This window comes from Haplochromis burtoni, unplaced genomic scaffold (assembly GCF_018398535.1).
Source record: "Haplochromis burtoni strain Fernald_Lab_line unplaced genomic scaffold, NCSU_Asbu1 Contig_29, whole genome shotgun sequence".
Classification (NCBI taxonomy): domain Eukaryota; kingdom Metazoa; phylum Chordata; class Actinopteri; order Cichliformes; family Cichlidae; genus Haplochromis; species Haplochromis burtoni.
The window spans coordinates 2,344,373-2,368,253 of record NW_024582390.1 but is presented as its reverse complement, the minus strand read 5'-3'; the positions used below and the strand labels follow the sequence as shown (position 1 = coordinate 2,368,253).

At 39.1% G+C, this 23,881-nt stretch overlaps 1 protein-coding gene across 11 annotated transcripts in view; it reads left to right on the top strand.

The window, feature by feature from the left end:
- Positions 1-23,881, top strand: part of LOC102306673 (bromodomain adjacent to zinc finger domain protein 2B) — a 49,541-nt gene that overhangs the window by 18,082 nt on the left and 7,578 nt on the right. For 5 of the 11 annotated variants that reach the window (XM_042219198.1, XM_014332370.2, XM_042219200.1 and 2 more), the window contains 22 exons: positions 6,986-7,144; positions 10,351-10,533; positions 10,697-10,828; positions 11,110-11,285; positions 11,442-11,636; positions 11,999-12,664; positions 13,376-13,437; positions 13,551-13,972; positions 14,165-14,455; positions 14,886-14,946; positions 15,911-16,019; positions 16,155-16,256; positions 16,572-16,782; positions 18,230-18,322; positions 18,406-18,467; positions 18,728-18,793; positions 19,545-19,610; positions 19,791-19,835; positions 19,944-19,970; positions 20,673-20,738; positions 22,475-22,615; positions 23,131-23,385. In XM_042219198.1, the coding sequence (XP_042075132.1) occupies positions 6,988-7,144; positions 10,351-10,533; positions 10,697-10,828; positions 11,110-11,285; positions 11,442-11,636; positions 11,999-12,664; positions 13,376-13,437; positions 13,551-13,972; positions 14,165-14,455; positions 14,886-14,946; positions 15,911-16,019; positions 16,155-16,256; positions 16,572-16,782; positions 18,230-18,322; positions 18,406-18,467; positions 18,728-18,793; positions 19,545-19,610; positions 19,791-19,835; positions 19,944-19,970; positions 20,673-20,738; positions 22,475-22,615; positions 23,131-23,385 (3,588 nt within the window). In that variant the 5' untranslated portion in view covers positions 6,986-6,987. Of the gene's footprint in view, positions 1-6,228; positions 6,379-6,985; positions 7,145-10,350; positions 10,534-10,696; positions 10,829-11,109; positions 11,286-11,441; positions 11,637-11,998; positions 12,665-13,375; positions 13,438-13,550; positions 13,973-14,164; positions 14,456-14,885; positions 14,947-15,910; positions 16,020-16,154; positions 16,257-16,571; positions 16,783-18,229; positions 18,323-18,405; positions 18,468-18,727; positions 18,794-19,544; positions 19,611-19,790; positions 19,836-19,943; positions 19,971-20,672; positions 20,739-22,474; positions 22,616-23,130; positions 23,386-23,881 lie in introns of all 11 variants that reach the window. The other 6 variants (XM_042219199.1, XM_042219197.1, XM_042219196.1 and 3 more) reach the window with 6 other exon arrangements.

The window sequence follows — 23,881 nt, the reverse complement described above, 5'->3', positions numbered from 1 at the left end:
GGACTGAACCTTGGAATTTGGATTACAATAATATTTTGCTTAAATAATCAATCTAATATATAATGAGGCTTAACTCAAATGTCAGCATTCATTTAATTTGTTAATTCCATGTCCCATCTTTCACAGAAGTAGGCAATTATGATTTCTTTGGCTTCATTTTATTCTACATTAGGGGGAAACGGTGCTAGTCCCATTTTGAGTGAACTAAATAAAACTATACGTCTTTACTCTTTTCCTTCATACCTAGCAATAAGTCAGAACTCCTGTGCTTATTATGCTCCTGGACTTAGCTACAGCAAAATATACTTAGTCTATCCAAATGCAAAATATAAACACATTTCAATGATGAAATTCAAGTTAGATGCTCATTCATTACTCTAAGCACGACCAGTTTAGCTACCTTAGGGTCTTTAGCCATGTGAGTTCATATTATGTGATTTAACTGCACACATTTTTGGTTTATTATTTTAAAACTAATCTAATTCATAACATAGCTGTTAGTGGGTTTTAATTGTCCCTTGTGTTTTTGCTTTGCATTATACAGAGCAAAAACACAAGTGTTGTTAAGCATGTTCTGCAATAAATGACATAAATTGTGCCAAACTGTCTTAGAAAAGATGACCTCACCAGTCACTGAGATCTATGTTGTGTGAGCAAAGTCTCTGAGCAGAATCTATTAATCCTGCACTACCCTGTAATCATTTGTGTATTTGGTTTTGAAACGCTCCCACCACAGGCGTGGGAAATTTTAGAATTTTTAATCTGTACTCTTTTCTGCATGACTTTGTGGAAGAAATGTTTTTATTAATGGGAAAGAAAACACAGAAATGGGACCAGAGACACAGCTCAGCATTAAGTGTAATAAAACACAGCGAGGTGATCTGGAATTCTGTATCGCTTTCAAATTTTAGCATTTAATATCGTCACTGCTGAGTCAACCCTTTTGTGTTTGCCTCACAACCAGACATGAGCGTCATGAGTCAAACAGTTTGACATTTCTGCCCAATTTCAGGCTGCTTTTGTTCTTCTGGTTTGAGGAACTAGTTGTTTTTGCTGCATCTGTCCTTCTATCTGTCTGTCTGTCCATTATCTGCTGCTTATTTCAGGGCCAGTAGTCTAAGTAGAGGTGTCCGGACCTCAATCTCCTTGTCTACCTCATTCCCAAGTCAACTGCAATCTCTCCAGTGTGTCTTGGGTTTGCTCTGGGTCATCTTGTTTGGACGTACCTTGAACACCTCACACAGGAGATGTCCAGTCTAGTCAGATCACTGAACCAGCTCAAGTAGCTTCCCTTCAATCTAAAAGAGTAGCAACTCTACTTTGAGCTCCTCCTGAATAACTAAGCTCCTCAACCTGGCTACAAGGCTGAGCCCAGACACCCTTCAGAGGAAGCTCATTTCCGCTGCTTGTGCTCACTATCTGATTCTTGCAGCCATTAGCCAGAGTTCATGACCACAGGTGAGGGTGGGAACGTAGCTCGACAATTTCACTTTCACATTCTCTCTTCACCACAACACACCAGTACAGTGTTCACATCACCATAAACATCGCACCAGACATTGCTGGCTATGGAGATATGAATCAAATTTAAAACCCCTGGACTTTAATTACCTCAGAGGTGTTTAAGCAAGATAAGTGCTCGAAAAATTGTGGCTCACCACCAAACTTGGTTTTAGATGGACTGAAAAGAGGAAGACTATAACTAACTAAAATAAAGTAAGCATTAACCTTTAGTCAACGTCCTTTAAAAATGAGAAGCCTGATTTTTAAAAGCTTTCTTGTCTTTCATGTGCTTACTGCAGTGTCTTTTGAATGTGTGAAAGCTGGAAGATCAGTGCTCTGTTATAAACATCTTAATCATGCTCTCCCTGACATCGCGACATTGAGGGCTCTTTGGTTTCTCTGCATCACTATAATGCAGAGATGTGTTCACATGTCCATTAGAATGGTGATTTAGAAGATCAGCTATTAAAATTAATGTTTTCATTTTACAGCCTGAAATTTCATTATCGCAGTGTCACATTCTAAGGTTAAAATCACGGATCCCTTTTTGTGACCTTCATATAGGGCATTCAGCATGTGCACAGATGTTGGTTTGAATGTAACCAGAATCATCTGCTTCAATAAAACAGTGGACATACGGACACAGTGTCACTAATGCCTTGAAAGGCACACTCAGGATGTTTTTTTTATTGCTTCATTTGGCACACTACAGTCCCACCTCCCATTACGGTTGCCATGTGATTTATGTTGTGCTCTTTGGAGAGTGAGACAGACGGGAGCTGGGAGTGGAATTACTGTGATAGCTTTGTTTACCTTGATCTTGACTGCCTTTTATTTCTTCTTGGACATTGACAGCAAGGAGCAAAGGCTTTAAAAACTCTCTTAGGCCTCATATTTTCACATTTATTAAATGCTGTTTCTTATTTAGAAAATACAGGTTGTTGCAAATGCAGTGTCAAACCATAAAGACTCTCAAAACCTTTTTACATATACAGACAGATTTTGCAAGTTCTTTCTAATAATCCACTACGTGATCCCTTTACAGTTGATTACTGAGTAAATAAGCAATAATCATAATAGCAGGGGAGTCTTTTGTTCAGTGGAATAAAAAAGACATCCGTTACTCTGAAGCAATTATTTTACCAAGCCTTGTAGCAGCAGTGTGCTCATGTTAGATTTTTACAGTTGTTTCCTGTTGGATAATTGAACCTGATTTATATTCTCAGTATTTTTTCCCACTCTTTATATGGCTTATGCACCTTTTCAGAAAATTAACTGACTGACTGAGTTGCTGAATTCCTGTAAGACTTGTGTGTCAGTCTAAAGCCAAGTGAAACTGCATAGGAAAGCCTTATTTTAAATGCTATTTCAAATGCTATTTCAAATGCTATTTTAAATGCGTGTTCTGCAAAGTGTGCAAAAAAACTGCAAAGTATCAACAATTATTACATCTTTTTGTTATATGCTCACAATATCATCTCAGTTTATCATAATCTAATAATCATTTTGCACCATTATTTGCTGAAGGAATTATTACAACGATTAAGTATAGAGGATGTGGTTTTCAATAACAAAACAACGGTGTACATGTGACTGCTTGTAATAAGAGTTGGCTTACCTTTCAAAATAAAGACATGCATATGGTTGGAATGTTAAGGATAATTAGGCAATGAACAGGCATACTGTATCTTTAATTTTTACAGTTGCCCTCATTAATTGTAAGTTAATGTTGTAAAATATACTGCTTTAACAATCAATTCACAATGGAGAAAAATAAGTAATTGGATGGCATTCTCCCTGTCCTAGCCAACAACAGATTAATAGCATCTGAGGTGCATGAAATTATTTGTTCTTTTCTCTCTCTTTACCCCCTCTCTTCCTCTTTCTCTGTATGCGTCTAATTAAAAACTGCAGGCACAGCTACACAGTTTATTGCCAGTGCTTGCTGTTGATGGGGCAGCAGAAGGCAGGAGCTCAGGGAATGTGTTTTTGATGGATGTCAGACTGTGTAGAACATGTGGGACTCCTGTTTCGGCTTCACGTCCCAGCGCTAGATCACTCCTCACGATAATGATCCGCATGCACAGTGTGAAGGACAAATGTATCATTTGAATCGTTTGTCATGCTAAGGCCTCATGCCATTCGTCAGAGTCAATTTGCCATCTTAACTATGACTGTTTCCCGTGTAGCATTCTATACTTGTTAAAAACAGTCAAGACTAGAAGAAATGGCCTTTTCCCCCCTTTTTTGGCACAGGTAAAACAAGGGCTTCATGTTTTGCCTGTTCCACGCAAAATTATAATAAAATCCCTGTGCCTTTTCTTTTCTTTTTTTTTTTCCCCCCCTCATGCATTTCTCAAGAGCAAAAAGTGGATTATTATGCTGTTAGTAGGATGCGGGTGGATCTTTTTGCTGACCACACAGACTTTCTGGTGGTGGTGATGGTGGTTTGAGGTGTGTCATCGTAATGACAAGTGCTGCAGTGTCACAGAGCAGTCTGCTCTGGGTCTGTCTCCACTGGTCAGTTTTGTCAACAAGTTTCTCCATAATTGTCTTATTTATCCACACCCACAAGTTTTGTATGAGCTGTTTGTTCTTTATGCCAACTTGACCCTTACTGATGAACACAACATCTGGAGAGCACATGGATTCTTTTGTCTCCCACTATGCCAATAAAAAAAGGGGTCATTGCAAACCTGAGGTGAATAGTAACCCTGCTCTTGCAGACTATTGATAATGTAGCAGTGCAGTGTTTTGTTTTTTATGTACCGACTGCACAGTTCCTCTGTCATGATGCCATGCTTAACATATAACATATACCAGTGATGTTTTAGCAGGTTTATATATAGAATATTTTAGATTGGGCATCATAGTAATTTAGTTAATTATAATAATCACCTTATTCCGATGTCTAGACTGCAGCCAAATGAGTGGTGTCACACATGTACTATTTTCATTGCTTCACACCTATCACAAGCAAAAGATTGCTCAGTACTGTCATTTATGCAAAATATAGTTTTGTCACTGTAGTGTCAGTTAAATTAAATAATCAGTCACAGTTGATTTATTTCTATTACTTTTCGAGGAGAAAAGTTTCTGTGGAAGCCAAGAAGTGTTTTTTTTTTTTCAGATGATTGATATATTTTGTACTGTATGATTATCAGACCAAGCAGGCAATCTTTTGCCTCAAACATACTTATCTGCCTTACTGTATGAGTAATATACTGGAGATGGTGCCATGTGCACCTGATGTAGGTTAGGCTGAAGATTCCGTCTTAGCTGGTGGTATTGGTCACACATGGCACTTTATCATTCTTCGGGTGGAGTGGGAGTCGAGGCAGGGAACCATAACTTGTATTTAGACGACATGGGTGGAATGAGGAACTGACTGAAACTAATAGGAGTATGGACTTCCAACTGATCTGTGGGTGTACCACTGCACTTGTTATGTACCTACAGTGACTGCTGACATTCTCACATAAAGGTCTGCACAGCATCTCCACATTTTGTGTGTGTACATATACTTGGGGTAGGCTAAGAAAAGCTTCACATAACTAGCTTTAATTTATTCTCTACTAATTTCAGCCACTGTGAAGGTTTCAATCACTCTTGGCTTTTACATTTCCCTATATCTCCATGTTAAAAAAAAAAACAACAACCCAAAAACAAACATTCACAAGAAATGTATTGTTCTGAAGCAAAGGATGGCACGTTAATGTCTTACAAGATGGATTTAACATTGTGAGCTGATGCTAATTAGAAGGGGACCAGAAATGTTTTGTTTTCTTTTACATACTCATTCCACATTCTTCATAGATGGGTAAAGAAAATGTAGAGCACCTTTGTTTTGTTCAGCTCTGTCCCTGGTTAAATGGTGTTCAGGTTGTTGGTTACCTTTTTTGTCTCTAGAGTGTGCCTTCCATTAGCTGAAAACGACACTGTCTCTGCAGTTAGATTACTGCTGATCCATGCTGTTGACTGTTACTGATTTATAATTGTTAGCAGCAGCCATCTGTTGTGCAAAAGTAACATGTAAATAAGGAGTACATGAAGTAAATGCTTTAATCTATATTAATGTAGTTTATATATGCATATATGTTTTATGTTTGCTTTTATGTTTTCTCTGCTATTTGCATTTAGTTAGTGAACCAATTGAAATTATCTGCATCCATGGAACTTGGTGTTTTTATTTATCTATCCATTTTTGGTACTGCGTGTCATCTCTGGCACTCACACTTAAACCAAATTCACTGAATGGATTTTAAAGGTATGTCATTAAAAAAAACAAAACAGAATATTGTACTCGCTGCTGTATTGAGGGAAAACACAGGTTAATTCTGCACTACAAAAATTCCTAGTAACAAACAGTATCTGCAGCATGTTGCAGTAACATGAAGAAACAAAGTAATTAAAGTCTACTGTTGAGTATAGTATAGTAAAACTGCTCAGAATCAACTATGATGTTGAATTTTATATTTTACTTAAACAAGTGATTCATAGGTAATTGATGGAGAGAATTGTTTTCATTAGCGTACTAAACATCATAGAATGAAGGGAAAAGTATAATGTAGCGAGGTCAAAGTAAATGTTTTTTCCCCCCTAATAATGCTTTATAAATATGGAAGCGCCTTTGTTCTACACAAACTCGCAGCCAGCCATTGTAGCGAGCGTCGTCCTTTCCAATGAAGCATGGCTGAAGCTTTCTTGTCATTTATCTCTCATCAGTGCTGTTCCTGGTGACGGATGATACTTGATATTCAGAGGGTCGCTTTGTCTCCTCAAATTAATCAGATGCGCCTGAGAACCACCAGGGAGAAATCGTTGGTGTAATGTAAAATACCGTAACAAAGGCTGGCTGTAAAACACAATATGCAAGTATGTATTAAAAAGATTTTAATGGAAAATCCATGCTCTTTGTGAATCTCTGTGGTGTGATTTGGATGATAGGCAGGGAGGGGGGGTAACAAAAGTCTATGGGTCATGAGAGAAAACTGTAGAGATTACTTTACCACTCTTTTATTCATCTGTATGGACTTGATGTAAAGGTTATAGAAGGAAAACTGAAAATGGGTTTCCTAAGAGGCTAAAAAATTCAATTTTCTCTCATGATCACAGTTTTTATTGCACTAGTTTCACATTAAAGAGCTTTGAAGACCTTTTCGATATGAATGACTTGTCACAAGTATAGTCGAGGCCTGTGTCTGCTTGCAAATGGATTATGTGCCAAGAGTGACTTAATGATACGTCACTGTTAAGGTATCAGAATGCAAATTCTTTACTGATGTAAGGAATTATATTCCATTTTAATGTATTGCATGGGACAAAACATATATAGTAATAAATTAGAACAACACTGGACTAAAATTATTTAAAGTGATGTGGTAATTCTGTCTATAAAGTCTTATAAGAGTCTCAGTGGTATGTTGGCCATAAGCAGGTTTTTCTCCTTTGTATCTTATGTTGACTAAATTGTGTTTGACAGATATGGAGTCTGGTAGACCCCTGGCTTCATCACCTGAACCGTTCTTCCTTCATATGGCCTCATCTAAACCCAGCTCATCCCCTGCTCCACCCCAGAAACTCCACACCAAGTCCAGAGCGACCCCTAGTCCTATAGTCAGCTCTCCCATCACCATTTCTGGTATGTATAGACAGTATAGAGAAAACTTTACATTAGACTTAGTTAGATGTGCTCAAAGTAATATAACAAGGTTACAGTTAGTAAGACTTTCAACATTCATTCAAGTGGATTAGGAAAAGTATTGCATTAGCTGTGTGTAAAAAAACATAAAAAAAACAAAAAAAACAACAACAACAAATAAATAAATAGTCCCATTTTTAGAGGCTTAAATTAAACAATTGCCTTACAGAACAGTTTCATGGCCAGATGAGGCCTGTTCCCTTACGGTTCTACGACAAATTAAGGAGATAAATCATGTGGAGTCGATTTTGCATTTGGTAGACGTTCACTGAAACTCTCTTTATCATATCCCAAAAGATGTCACTGCACGTGAAGGAGGCCATCATTAAGCAGGAAGATCAAAATAAACCAGATAAATCAAAGAGAGAGCAATTTTACAAGTGACCAGATCAGAAAAGAAAGGAAGCATTTGCTGGCTTAGCAACACCAAAAGGCCAAAGAAGATAACTAAAGTACATGATCACAGAATTATTTCCATGGTTAAGAAAAACCATGGAAACAAACCGCTCTTTATACAGAAAGACAAAATTATAAACATCTTAAAATATGTAAAACACCTTACCAGTCCTGGTTAACAGCAAGAAAAGAAAACTTTGGCTGGGTGAAACCAGATGGAAGTATAAAAAGTAGGGAGAAGGAGAGAAACTGCTCCTGATCTATGCATAACAGCATAGACTTAAAACATGGTCTAACATGATGGAAGCAATGTAATGGCATGGGCATGTTTGCCTACCAGTGGAACAGAATTACTAATCTTTGTTAATGATGTGACTGCTGATAGAAGTACCAGGATAAATCATGAAATGTACAGAGCTATACTCTCTGCTCAGATCCTGCAAAATTGAATGAACAACATTTCACAGGGCAAATGGACCCAATGTAAACTACGAAAGCAATGCAAGTGTTTCTTAAGGCAAATAAATGGAATATTCTTCAATGGCCAAGGCAATCACCCGATATTAATCTAATAGAAGATCCTTTTCAGTTACTGAAGACAAAACTGAAGGCTAAGAGATCCACAATCGTGGTAGCCAAAGGCAGAAGATTTCAAGGCAGGAAAAAGATGGCATCAGGCAGTAATTGACTGCAAAGGAGTTTCATCCAAGTACTGAAAACAATTGTTATGTTTAAAATTGTTAGTTTGTGTAATTCCTTCTGAATCTATATTTATTTTTATTTCAACTATGTATAAAAATTTCTGAAATTGTCAATGCAGTACTTTTGTTAACCCCCTTGAATGAAAGGTTAAAGGCTTACAGACTGGAGCGTAGATCTTAATTAGATCACTCTCGGATCTTAATTAATTATTTATTCAGTTATTCTACTCATATTTCAGACAGAGTAAAAATATATAATAGAGAGGTTGAAGTTCAATAGTGCAGTGCTGCACGCAGAACACGCAGTCTTCAGTTCACTAGCTATGAATATAAATTTTAAATGTATCCATCATTCTGACTGACTTTTCAGACGGTCCACAAATTATAAATGCAAATTTATTTAAAGGAGCCATCCAGCTAAATTCTCCAGAAGAACTGAATTCAAATTTCACAATGCAGTCGAGGATTTAAGGCACCTTTCCTCCAGTCTTTAACATGTTATAGTTTTGATAGAAATGAAAAGGCCATTGAATTAATGAATGTCAACAGTTAAAAAGCTGTGTGTGTCCTTGTGGATTTCTTTTGACAACTTTTAGTTCCCGTTTATTTTGTGTGATTTGACACGTCTGTCGGCCTCACACTGTGCGTGCAGCCACCAACATCTCTTGGTTTCTCTGAATACTAATTGTGGCCAAAGCTATTATGCATTAAGCAACAGTGATGCGTAAGCTGTCAGATGCCCCGTGACCGCAAAATAATGTGCAAATTTACATATCCTGGTTTGTAATTATTTTTTCCTTCATGATAAGATGCCCGCAAAACCAGTTGTGGCTTTGGTGTGTTTTTGTGCGCGTGTGTGTGTCATGCTATCACCATGCTATCACAATAAAGAACAGACACTCTCATAAATAATTCATTTTTGCATCCTTACACTCAACGTGCATAGAAATTTCCCAGATAATTTATTTTGCACTGAGCAGTAAATGCTGAAAGCGCACTCGCACCTCTGTAGTCACATCATTGTTAAGAGTATTAACTAAATTGAGTTCCTTCAAAGATTTCTCATCCCCTTTGGGAGGTACGTATCACAAGCCCACCGATGACAACACTCCTTTGAACAGAATTATAGTCGAGCATTCCTAAGTTTGTGAGCTTATCTCTGAACTATTTTATTCAGCACCACCTATTATATTTAACAGTGGAAGAGCAAGTGTCTGACTCAATACTGATATATAAGAAAATTGCCCTCTTTTTGGTAATTTTTTACATTTTTAATCTGGTGAAATATTTTATCCCTTTGTTACTTTGTTGACATATGAAGTCCAAAGGTTAAGACCAAAGAATAATTTTTTTTTTTTTAATGTTATTCAACTATCCAGAAATAAAATTTCTCTCTCTTGATTAATGGAAATTTGTTCCTGTCTCTGATAACACTTATTAGGCCACTGTCAGTATTCACTGTACTACGAGGTTCTGTTCTTTGTCCTCTTATTTATTTATTTATTTTCAGTCTACACTTAACTAAATACTGAGAGGCTAATTCTGATTTAAGAAAAAGGGAGTTTGTTATTCATGCTTGTGTCAGTCCCAAAGGTGCGCAAAGCCCTAGTTCATTTTCTAAGGCTTTGTGATTTCTTTAAATCGCTTGTGACCAGATACAGACTCTGGACCAGCAGCTCCTGTGTTTAATTTGATCCTGCTTTTTCCAGCTTAGATCTGTTGCAACGCAAGCAGAGATGATGATTAGTCATCCTTTTATTTTAACTCTCTAGTCACTCGTTTTAGTAAGTCAGTGGCTAAAATTCAAAAGTAAATTCAAGTTGTTTTTTTTTCTTTTATTTAATACGATCTGTGTCTATTGGATTTTTTTCTTTTACATGTCATCATGAAGCCCATTGTGATGTGTGGTAATACATTCTTTCTTTAACAATATAGTCACTGTATTGGGAATATATTGTATCAACATGTAGGCGTGTAAAGATTTGATAGGAAGCTGGATGGTGATCAGTAGATTCAGTGATTCTTATAACTGTTTACTTTGCTCTCCAGGTCATTCGCTGCGAATAATGGAGGATGAATGTGTAAATATGTCTGTCAGCCCCAATGGTTTGAATTTAGCCAACTCTCCTGTCGCGCTCAACGCATCAAGTTCAAGCTGCTCTGAGTTTGGAGGCCTAGGATGTCTCGGTTTGTCTGCCTTGGCTGCTCCATCACAGCTTGGTACTTTTCCAGGTAATGATGCTTAAGATGCTTATATATTTCATATTTTTCTCATTTTGATAATGGATGTGAATCTAGTGAATACTGTGAAATAGGGCTGTTAAATCCAGTTCTCCACTAGTTCACTAACAGATTATTAATGCCTAACTGTACAATGTCTTTCTCTCGCACTCAGATTGGTGGCGGACATCTGAGACACAAACCAGAGCAGCTGCAGCCTTCTTCCCCCCTCTTTTAAGTCTGCATCCCTTTGTTTTATCAACCTTCAAGAGCCACGATCCTGTTGATTTCCAGTCACGGCCTTCAGGTAAAAGATCTCGTGAGAAATTATTCCCTAGTCTTACTTTCGTGCCCTATTAGGCAATAAAAAGGACGTGTAAATTAAAAGTGATTAACAAGGAAAGCGTATGCACAAATTACATACTGCTTTTAATATAAAACTTGCCTTGTTAAGTGCAATTACTGTGTGGTCGTTAACCTCATATACTTTTCTTGTTCCTTTTAATTGTCCTCTTAACATGTTGATAGTAATATGAGTCATATTACTTGTTCTCATAAGTGTCCACTAAAATAAATGTGCAATGCCAGTTTCTTTAGGTGTTAATGGAACAGTGAATGGCAGGAGTGCTTCCTCTCCTGCTGGGAACGCTCCTGCTATGAACACTAGTTCATTACTAGCAAAGGGAAAGAAGGAGACACCTCAAGCCAACAGTCATGAGCCGGGCCAGCTACATCAGAAAGCCGTTGAGAAAGCAAACCAAAAGGTTAATATTTGGTCAAACACTTAAGAGCCTTTGATAGCGGTGTATTCCACTCCATGCAAACTCACTTTAGTGTTTTCATCTATTGAAAGTTTATAGTTTAGTCCCTCCTCTATAACCTAATGAAAAAAATGTTGACTTTGTATTATTACCATTAAGAAACCCAACAAAAGACCACTAGAGACATCGAGCATGAGTGGCAGCCAATCAGAGTCTCAGTCAGAAAGCTCCAGCGAGGTTGAGGAGAGCAGCAGCGACCCTGACGATATGGAAGAGGAAGATGATGATGACCAGAGCAGCGACAGTGAAGAGTCGGGTTATGAAAAACAGAGTCCAGCTAAGCAGAAAGTCAAAGTAAGTGCGTCTCTTGAACTGCTCTGTAAACAGCGTGTTTAGCTAAACTCTGAAAATCCGTTAAGATCAGTTTTTGCTGAAAACGTTCTCAAAATATTTTCCTTTTAGTCTAATAGTTGATTAATGTGAAAAAGCTTGCTTTAGTTTGTTTCTAGGGTAAGAACAAATAAAGGTTAATTTGTATTTGAAAAATAAAAAAAGCTTTCTGTTGATTAGATGGTAGTTGGTTTGTCAATAGCTGCCTCTTTGGTGGGTGTCAAACTAGGCTTTGTGCTAGCTGACAGAGCTGCCACCATGAGGCTCTCTCAGTAGGAGCTGAAATGACATTCTGTCTTCTCTGTTTGCCTCATCCTCCTACTCAGCGGCTGACACACAACACTCCCGAGAGTAAAAAGAAGAGACCTTGCACAGTTGATGGCAGCTCAACTCAAGACGGACATTGTAACAGTGTTCGTTTGACTTCCTTTTATCACCCCCAGTCTTATTCCAGTCCTGCTGGCCTGCTTCAGTCTGCAGCACTGTTTCTCCAGAGGCCCAGGACTTCAGAAGAGGAATGCCAGCAGCACACCAGTGTCATACAGGCCACAGGACTGGCAGTTAGCAACAGTCCCTTACCACAATCCCAGAGAGCGGCTTGTCCTCTGCCTTTTAGATCTTCTCCCAGCCCCATCTCCTTCTCCAACTCATCAAAACATTTGGCCACTTTAACATCAGCAAAGCGCTTCCATCCTTCATCCTCGCCAAAGCATGCTTCTGTCTCCTCTTCTCCTAAACCTCTTGCCCTCTGCTCCACTAAAAAGTCCCTCTCTCAGTGTTCCCCACTGAAACCTCTTTGTTCACCCAAAACTCCTTTCTCGTCGTCTTTACCCAAACCACAAACACTGCTGGCCTCAAAAGGAGAGTCCCATATGTCCAAATTTTTGATGCCCTCTAACAAACACAGACATCCCATCAATAACACGAAAGACAGCAGTGGAAACTTCCCAGATCAAAGCCTGTTACTCTTACACACTTCTAAATCGAAACAGGTGAGTTACAGTATCGAAGCACATGAAATAAATGACAGCAATGAAGCCTAAAGCGTTTCCTCCTCCGCATTAACGCACACATAATCCTGTTTTTATTTGTTTATCAGCCACCATGGTTTCTGTCATGAAATGATTTTGTTCTTTCACAACAGAGAATAAATGCTCACGCGCCTTTATCTGGGCTTTTATCATACTTGGTGAGCATCTGACCACTACATCACTAGAAGTGACAGTGTGTTTAGCTCTTGTGGGAATACTTCACAAAACTGACAAGCAATTAGCTCTGTTATGCTTTGGGCTGTTTATTATCAAGAGAGAGAAATTGGCCTCTTTTGCAGGACTCTGTTATTGTCGCTATCCTAAGAAGGAGGGAAATGTAGCAATCTGTAACAAGAGGGGTTTTAATTCGGATGATGGCTGTACATTAAATGCATGCTTTTGATTGCCAGATTTTGACAATGGCAACAAATAGAAGATGACAGCTAATGTCTCATGATGGCTGTAAGCCAAACAATTTGAAAATATTTTTCCCATAGCCGCCCGGGTTTCTTCATTGTTTCTGACAGGCTCGAGCCATCTCTTCATTGTTACTGTCACTTATTACACCTTAAATTCCTTAATTTACAGCCCACAGCAGTGTAATATGAGTGACAGTTGGTGTAATTATTTCCTCCTTTTTGTGTGTTCCTTTTTATTTTTTTATTTATAAAGCCCCTCAATTCCACGGATTCTGTGAAGCAAGTTTTCTCTCAGCGACCAAAGAGCCAAAGCTGGTAAAAACAAAAAGAAAACAAAAACAGAAAATCACAATTAAGCGTCCACTTCACTGTTGCTGACACCACCTGAATTATAGTCGTATCAGTGAGCTGTTTTCTCTCCACATCAGCAGTAGCAACATGTTCCTGAACCTTTATCCTAACGGAGCGATCAACGGTGCAGTTCAGGATGCCCCTCTGGCCCTCATCACTAAGCCCCGCATCCAGAGCAGCACCCCCAACAGCAAGCCTCTCTTAGCGGCCACCAGTCCTCCCTGCTCCATGCCTATCAACTTGAGCACTGGCACCAAGGAAATGTTGGACAGCTCCGCCTCCCCTCTTAAGACTTCTGCTTCATCGGAACCCAGATCAAGGAAAACTACCCAGACGGTGCATTCGGGAAGGAGCCTCACCAGAACCAACACATCCTGTCTGCCTGTAGATTTGGTCAGAGGCAGTGAGCCTGATATCCACAGCAGCAAAAACTCGGACGACTCTTTAGGGGACGATTACGATGATGATGAGGATGAAGATTCTGAGAGCAGTTTTTCAGGTTAGATTAATTAGACCTGTCTTTTAATTAAATAAAGAATAACATGATCATACTTTATTGCTGATAGAAGCTGTGAAATATGAGGTAGGTCCTGGAAATTAGCTGTGCTCAGTGTGGTTTGAATGTGTGTGGACTGTTAATTAGGTAATAATTTATCTCTCTCTGTATGTGGCACACTGGAATCCCCCACAGAGTCAGAGAGCATCCTGGGGAGCGACTCTGATGCCTTTGAGGATGATGTCAAGGAGTCCGTTGAGACAGAAGCAGATAGCGATGCAGAAAGAAGTCCTCTGAAACTAGCTCAAACCTCATTGTCTACTCAAAAGTCCTCCTCGAGCCTCTCAGCCACCCCCTCCCTGCTCAACATCCAGATTACCAAACCTCCAAGTCTACATAGTAGTTTTTTCAGCCCCACCACCAGCACCGGAGCAATGGGCAAACAAAGTGCACCATCACCACCCTTCACATTTGCTTCGCAGCCAGGTAATAAATAATAAATCCATAATCCAGATGAAATATCAATCTGATATGAAACTCAGCTACAATTCAAGCTTCAGTGAGAGGAGATGACGCATTTTGAAGTAAAATATAATTAACGATCTTGTCAACAAACTTGTAAAGTAAAAATATAGCATATTTTACTCAATACTGCATATGCTACTTGTACTGCTGAACCTCTGGGGCATCTGTGAGGTTTGCACCCTCCTACAAAACATTAAAATGCTGTTTTGTTTTGTGTGGTGTTGCGTATCGATACCCACATGCGGACTGTAGTTTAATACTGAAAACCGTTAGCCACAACAGGCATCAAATATGTCTCCTTGAAGCAGGATTTATAGTTTAACGGATGGCGGGTCTGCTCAGGTCCCTCAGAAGGCGAGAAAAGCGCTGAGTCATTTCTCCTGTTTTCTAGGATCGGGGAGGAGGAGGAGGGTTACGGATGAGAGAGTTCTGCGATTGCCTCTTGAGTTTGGGTGAGATTTTGAGCTTGCACTTTGTATCAAAAGAGCCAGATAAAGGTTTGATATTCCGACCATGCCCAATTTGTTCTCAGTGTCATATTTGCTGTAGTGTTGGTGTTTAGGCTGTAGGTGTTAAAGTAAAATGTCAGCTCACTGATGGCTGAAAAGTGACCTTTCGCACATCAGCTGCAGCTAACGTTTTCTTGGTGGAGCAGCTTAAAACACACAGTATGGGCACCAACAGACAGTGCAGTTATATTTGCAGGTCTGCCACATCAGTTAAATATTAGAGTTTTCAGTTAAACCTAAATTAATATGACATATTTATTCTTTTAACAAATCATTCTCTCCTTTACCATGTTATTTGTCGAATTCCCTTTTAAGATTTTGCTGACTTGTGTAAACAAGACACACTGGAGATTAAAGTGGTAATCGTGGGGTAAAGACTGCAGCTGGTACTGAAAAAAACCTTCCAGATTTGAATGCGGTGACATCTTCATCAATATCCAAATAGAAGCAGACCACAAAAATATACCTTCTCTCCTTTGGGGACTTTGTGAGTAATACATCATAGTGGGATGGAAATTAAATGAGGCCTGTCAGTTGGACAGCAGTTGGGGTTTAATTGCATCCAGCCTCAAAACAGACATGCAACATTAGCAGCTCCCTGCCCACAAATTCTGCAGGCTTGAACGAGGACAGCCTTTCATCTTGTAGGGATGTTTTTCATTACCAGGTTCACGGGAAGCAGAGGCCGCAAAGCTATATTTCAGCCTAGTTTTGCTGTCTGGGATACGATCCTACATGTGTTTTCTGTAAGCTGTAGTCCAGTGGAGCTCATGGGAACTGCTGGGCTAGCCAGTGACCATTTATTTACACTCTGGTGAACAACAAGGCCACAGACTACACTGTGAGCATCAATTCTATATTAACTATGTTTTACTCGGTGTCTTTTTGTTTTGTTTTTTCCATTCAGGTGGCAGAGAGAGACACGCATCAGGACTGTAGCGGGGCGTCTACAAGGCGAGGTGGCTTACTTTGCACCGTGTGGGAAAAAGCTCCGACAGTATCCTGATGTAGTGAAGGTAGTGGTATTTTCTGAGAAGTGGATTTAGAGCTTTTAATGATTGCATGTACTAATCAGACTGTTGAAGGATTATGTAACATTTGGTGGTTCCTACCTATGGATTAATTAGTGTGTGTTATTCTTTTGTCTGCAGTACTTAATCAGGAATGGAATAACTGAAATCTCACGAGACAACTTCAGCTTTAGTACAAAAATTAAAGTTGGGGATTTCTATGAAGCCAGAGAAGGGCCCGAGGTAAAGGCTTCTACCTTTTCATGTTCGTTTCTTGCAGACGTGAGCTCACAGTAACAACAGTGATTATTATATGTGCAATCTTTGGTGTACAGTTAGTAGCTTTTGTTAATTTTAGCCTCTCAGTGCTGATTTTGCAGAACATTTCAGCTAATCAGAAAATTGCAAATAAATTTATGTGAAAGTCGCATTTTTAAACCCAGCATCTTTGGAAGGTTATAGAAATGGACTAAAATCAAAATGACCCTGTATATGGAGTTTATAGCGCTAAGCTAGCCATTTTTATCCTTCTGCTTGTATCTACTTCAAATTACCCAGGGTTTACAGTGGTTCCTACTGGCTGAGGATGAGATTGCTCCCAGCATCATAGCGATGGATGGGAGGCGCAGCCGGCGCACAAAGTCTGAGCACCAGCCGACAGGTGATAGCACTGGGGCTATACAGTGGAAACCTTATCCTCTAAATGGTGGTGAAAATAACTTCCAAGATGTCTCTGATGCCAAGTTACTTCGTAAGCTGGAAGCTCAAGGTCAGTTAACGTGGAAAAATGTTTCCATGGCACCTGTTAAAGGTGGGCTTTAGACTGCCAGGAGACTCAGAAATCATTGATAACCTTTTGGGAACCCAGAATTCTTATCAGAAATTTCTTCACAGTAATTTTAATTAACTTCAGAGTTTAAATTATAGTTAAAGTCTAACTAAATTATCAGTTTTCATGCAGCTTTCCATGTTACTGATAATAACTATTAGCATTAGAAGTTGTTTTAAAGTCAGTGCAAGCTGGAAGAAGTGGGTAAACTTTGAACGTCTTAATTTGGAAAATGTCCTTTAGGTGCAAAGGCCTCCATCACGTTTTCTTATAGCTTAGTTCCAGAACAGTGAGGATGAAGTTTGACCATTCCTGCCTGCAGAACTGTTAGAGTTCATCAGCATTTTCTGATTGATCAGTTCATGTCACAGCATCTCAGCTGGGTTGAGATCTGGACTCTGACATGGCTTTCCAAAATATGAACATGGTTCTTTTCCATTCAGTCCCTGTTTGATTTACTTAAGTGCCTTGATCTTCCTTTTTCCAGTTGAGGTAGCGGAACAGCTTTCAGACTACATTGCTCCCTTCACCATGTTTCACATTTGGGAGTGCACAATGGCATATGGTCCTCCAAACATTGATAACGTGCAAAAAAAGGTTTTGGGTTTTTTTTTTTGTCACAACTGAGACATTTTTGCCTCAGTTGGGCCTTTTCTACACAGAATGTACACAAAGAAATGTGAAGCATCCAGTTAAGCTTTTTGCACTGCTGTGTTTTTATTGGTGTCCAGTGGTTTCATTTGTGGTTTTCTGCTGGTATTGCCTGTTACACTTCGACTGCTTTTTACTTTTTACTGCTTTCAGGGATTGCGTGTTTTGATCTCGGTGTGATCTTCGCAAGGCTCTCATGCCTGGGATGGATGGCAACAGTCCTGCATTTCCTCAATTTGTCCATCTTTTTGGGCCATTTGTCTTAAATTTGACAGATTAAAATTTCAGGTCTTTAAAAATGCTTGAAAATCTCGTGATCGAGGCAGGCTTCACATCAAAAATCTTGTTTGAAAACAGTAGGCTTTGTCTGTATTTATATGCCTTTTATAAACCTGGTAACTGTTCCTACTTCATGCTTAAAGACATATCAAGTGTTTTGCTGTTTGATTTGCTGTCAACAAGATTTGTTGTCTTATTGGACAGCCACAAATGGGTTTGACTCTTAGTCTCCGACCTAAACTTCCAGTTGTGATTACACCTTTAAAATCAGCCTACTCTGTTGTTTGCATTTATGGCAGTGTTTAAATTCTCCAGTTAGCTTGTCACAAAAAACTGTCTCTGTAGGTTGTTTAGAGTGATTTGGCAGGTATGTGTGGGTCAGGTTTTTCTAATATTTTGAGGACCTTACGGCACGTGTGATTTCATGCTTCATATTTTATATTTCATCATGTTGCAGAAATAGCACGACAGGCAGCTCAGATCAAAATGATGAGAAAACTAGAGAAACAGGCTATAGCGCAAGCCGCAAAGGAGGCAAAAAAACAACAAGGTAAACTTCTGTCGTCAAATCAGACTCATTTGAAACACTAGATGACGTGCTTTGTGCAGATCAGATTTTCATGTGTTTTTCAGCAATAATGGCTGCTGAGGAGAGGAGGAAAAAGAGGGAACAGCTGAAGATTCTTAAACAGCAAGTAAGGATTTATGTTTAATTTTCCACGCAGAGCTTGAGCCACTCTGCTCTTTACACACTCCAAGGTGAAAAGGTTTTAAGCACACTTGAATAGCTTTGAAACCGTACAAGAAAGTTGCTGTTCTCCACAATGCTGCACCTTTCTCATCTGCATAGAGCCACTGTACGTCTTCACCCCCGCACCGTGCTCCCCTCCACCGCTCTATAACATGCATGACTTAATAGTTAATTCATTTGATCTCGCCCTCATCCTTTTACCAGGAGAAGATCAAGCGCATTCAGCAAATTCGTATGGAGAAAGAACTCCGTGCACAGCAAATTCTTGAGGTTTGTCCTGAAAGTTATTGCAGAAACATTCTTAAACACTTCCTCTCTGCTGTTGATAGGATTTATAGGAAGAAAAAAAAGCAACCAAAGGCTATTCCTAAATTATGTGGTCCTACTTTTAGTCAGTACATGTGACTAATGCTTAATTGGTTTTTTGCAAAAAGTGCCATTGAATATGAAAATCTCCTCAGACCATGCTGGAGCTTAATGCAAAATACAGTATTTCATTAAGAAAGAGGTGGACCAGAGTTTACCGTGGCTAGGTGAAATACCTACTTTGCATTCCCTCACTAATAGAAGCTGTGAATATTTTAGCCTTCATAAATCAAATTTCAGTTGACACGCTTGGCAAGTGGCTCTTAACAGGATTTCATTGGGGCTATAATTACTGATAGAAATTTTGCTTAATTTATTCTCACTGCCTGCTGGTGTTTAATAATAACCACTGCCATTTTGTCTTTCAGTCTTAATGGGAGGAAATAATTATCTCATTGAGATTGCTCAAGATTTCAGTCTGTTAGATTTGATATTATCAGGGAGCCGCTGGCTTTAAGTAGACTGACAAACGGCAATCTTGGATGTAACAAGGAAATCACTCAGTTTTAAAGTTTTCTCTGTGTGATGTCTTAGTTGAAAATGAGTCAATATATTAGTCAAAAGCATCTGATAGATATCTCAAAGGTTTGCTTCAGTTAATAGCATCTTTTGTTTGTGCTTGAATGAGTGCATCGGGTCTGTTTTGCGCTTGCAGGAAAAGAGAAAAAAAAGGGAAGCGGCGGCGAGTGCCAGGATACTGGAAGCTGAGAAACGTAACAAGGTGAGAGGAGGTTAATGAGCTAACCTTTGTTTTGATTTGAACGTCTGTCGCTGCTTACGTAATGTTTTTGGTTTTTGCCTTGTAGTTTAAAAAGCACTGCATTGCACACGCATGTATAAATGAACACATGATTATGTGTGTTATGTTTCCTTTCCACTTGAACTAATTTTGTTTGTAAAGGAGAGGGAGATGCGAAGACTACAAGCCGTCATACTGAAGCACCAGGTATTGTTGCCCAAGTCACCCGCGTTGGAAATTTCTTATATTAGTTTCAATTTTTTTGTAATGTGTAATTTTTCTGTTTCTTAATATTTTGACAACTCTTTCTGCCAGGAGTTGGAGAGACATAGACTAGATATGGTATGAGTATGCTTCTGTGTGTTTTGACAACGTATTGTGAATGTGTTGTGTTATATGGCTGCCATCGCAACAATGGTTAACTCCTAGTTTTTGCTGTAGTCAAACAACATCCGTCTGCATGGCTTTTCCAGTACAGTGCACCGCTTATGTCTGCACTATTGATCTCTCAGATACACACATCCATTATCTGCCCAGAATGATCACGAATGAATGCAACGCACTCTAATAAATATTTCTATTGCACTGTTTGTTTTGAAACGATGTCATGTGTCTGCTTTCGTCCTTTTTATGCGTATATGATTGTATAGATATGCAGCAATAATAATATATAATCTCCATGATGTCTTGGTACTTTAATATGATGTGGTTCATCAGTTTAGTGGAGATGCATTCATTATTTTGCTCGTCGCTGCAAAACAATATCTGCTGCTTGCGGTTAAAACTCTCAGCCTGCTTCTCGCCAACACGCTCAGATTAATTTTGTAATGGCTGTGTCTAACACTGAGCTTATGCTTTGTGTATGCATCACTGCCCTCATTTGCTTTGTTTATCGCCGTGTCCCATTTTGTTTAACCGTTCCATACAATGTACAATGTGCAACATGCGCCGACTGTTACGTCTTTGTGCGTGTCATCAGGAATGACATCTGTGAACAAATCTTTCTTTGAAAATGATATAATCTGCGCGTCTGTGTTCTACCAGGAGAGGGAAAGACGCAGGCAGCACATGATACTCATGAAGGCTGTCGAGGCCCGCAAGAAGGCGGAGGTGAGTAACTGCTGATGTATCACAGCTTGTTTTTGCAGACTTGCTGAAGGAAGGATGAGTGAAACAAGGAAAGTTCAGCAGTCTGCTATGATGGGACATAGTACCATATGTACAGGGGCATAGGCGTGCAACGATACACAAAATTCACGGTTCGGTTCGATACTTTGGTGTCACGGTTCGATATTTTTTTCAATACAAAAAAATGTTCATGCTTTAATTTGTCATTTATTAAAATTAATTTATTAAAATGGGCTATATTCTCAGCAGCATATTAAACATATCAGGTCCCCATAAGGAGAATCATGTGCTAACGGCTGTCTAAATGACTCGGGTAAAGTTTGTAGCATGCGTGCTTGTTGTTTTTTGTCTGCTTCCACTTGTCTTTGCACTAGGATGATGTCGGAGTAAATGTGCAGTGATATTCATTTTGTTCCCACTAGTGCTGTCAGCGTTAATCTGAAATGACGTTAACGCCACAACACGGCAAATCTCCGTTAACGAGCTACCGCGGATCGCCCCGTGCGTGGGGCTGGACGGCGTCAACACGTTAACGGGCAAACTGCGCTAACGCAGTAGTTCCCACCCATGTAATTGAGCATTGCGTGGCACATCCAACATACTGTTTTACTTTTGTCCATGACGCGCTTACCATCAGGGTCATACTTCACATGAAGACCAAAATAGTTCCAAAGGCCAGATCTGAATGAGGGTGCAGGAGGTTCAATTTGCCATGTTGCAACGAGAGCTTAGCTTCTGTCTTGCTAGCTTGCGCTGCGCTCAGTGGATCTGTGCTCGACAGTGCAGCCTAGGCGGAGTAGTCGAACGCAGATCCACTGAGCTCTCAACACAGACAGCATCGTCAGATGAAAAGTTGATCAAATAAATTTAAAAAATTTTATTGTTTGATACATATGCGTACCGAACCGAAAGCACTGTATCGAACGGTTCAATATCGATATGAGTATCGTTGCACCCCTAGTATCACATAACGCCAGAAGGGCTTTAAAACAAAAGTTAATTTTGCCACCGATTCCCAAAATCTGTTCTTCTTTTAGAGAAATAAAAAAACAAAAAAAAAAACAACCTTTACTTCCAGTTTCTTCTGATTGTGCACTATTATTTGAAACAATCTCTCACAGGTATCTCGTTATTTTGGGATCTGTTGAAGGCCTTACCATGTGGTCTACATCATGGTTAAATTATTTAGTAACCCTTTTTGACTTGTGGCTGAGAGTGTTATCATCCTGGAAGAGACCACTCCTGTCAGAATAGACATGTTCTTAAGAAGAAGGATGTGGAGAAGTGTAAATGCTGTGTTAGACTAACTGCACACAAAGATGGGTTGAGGAAATCTGTTGAATATGGTGTTGTGGTCCCTCTGTGTGCACATAACATGAGGTGTGACTGAATATAAGAGGTGAAGAATAAAATAAATTTCATTCTTAGACTCATGTGTTTGTTGGATTGTGTTTGTGCTTGTTGTTTTGTTGAGCATCTCGTGGAACATCATGTGCGGTCTGTTTATGACTGAATAATTTCATGAGGAACTGGCCATGTAAATGACCAGACATGAAAATAAAATTATAAATTCATTCATTCAGTAATGCAGTACACAGTACAAGAAAGCACATGGTGATCCTAAAAGCATTTCTTTTTTCTTTTCTTTTTTTGTTCTTCACTTTGTAAATCAGTGTAAATATAAGTATATTGTTTGTAAGGATTTAACTTTCCTTTAGGAGAAGGAACGTCTGAAAAAAGAAAAGAAAGATGAGAAACAGTTGAACAAGGAAAGGAAACTGGAGCTCAGAAGACTAGAACTGGAAAAAGCAAAGGAGCTGAAGAAGCCAAATGAGGACATGTGTTTAGTGGATCATAAGGTATACACACTCTGTGTTAATGTTGGCTGAGATGTTGGCAAATAGAAATAAGAGTTCATATATCCGTCTTGAATAGTGTCCATTTGTCTGAAAGAGCAGATTTCCCACCAGTCCAGTGATTATTTTGATATAGTTATCAACCAGTATAATCATTATTGGAGCTGTGCACATCCTCAAAGATTAGAACTGCTTTTGGTGGTTTATGGTATAATTGTTTCACAATCTGTAACAAAACAGATGTTTAAGATCATTTAAAGCATCTGGAATTCATGAAAAGGGTTAAAACAGTGCCACCGTGTGGCTGCTCGTGTTATAACATTGACCAAGTGTTCAAACTAGTCCTTCACTAAAATATGTCTTGGAACATGCACCCCATTTTTAATTTCAAAATCAGAGCAGTTTGCAATAATGTTTTATAAACTGCAATCCAGTAACTATTATAGTTGTATAGTTTTGTGTATAATTTCTGTGTAGGTTTTATCATACTTTACGTTTTTATTTGCATTTCTTTACAGCCTCTTCCAGAGTTGTCCCGTATCCCTGGTCTGGTATTAGCAGGAAGCACCTTCTCTAACTGCCTGATGGTTTTGCAGTTTCTGCACAGCTTTGGAAAGGTGCTGGGACTGGATTTAAATTCAGACCCGCTCACTATAGGTGACCTTCAAGAAGGGTTACTGAACATTGCGGAAAATATGGAAAAGGTCCAGGACCTGTTGGTGACCATGCTCTCTGCAGCTGTGTGTGATCCTGGGGTACCTGCAGGTCACAAGGTGAATCTGTTGTTGTAATTGCAGTTTGGATTTTTGGAAGTGTAAACGCTTCCTGTGGTGTAAATAACACACACAGACATACAGCACAGACATGCTACTGTGTCCCTTTAAAATGTGGTGTTTCTGATTTTTAAATATTGCATTCTCACGGATTTGGTTATTACAATGCTGAGTGAGCTGTAATAACTAAAGAATTGACAGCAGTGACAGTAGACACGTATAAATGTATAAGGAAATGTTGGCAGCAGCTTACCTTGTAAACAAGACCCAAGCTATTTGCTCCATATGTGTTTTTAACTTCAGAGATCTAAAGTCTTTAGGTGGGTAATTATTGTACTTATGCCCCATTTTAGTTTTAAATCACAAATTTAATTCCTCCCCAGACCATTCCACATTATTGTGTAGTTGGATATAAACATTTCTTTGATTGACTGTACTTAAATGTTCTCCTAAAAAGCTGTTGTGTGCATGCCAAGAGAGATATACAGAGTGTGAC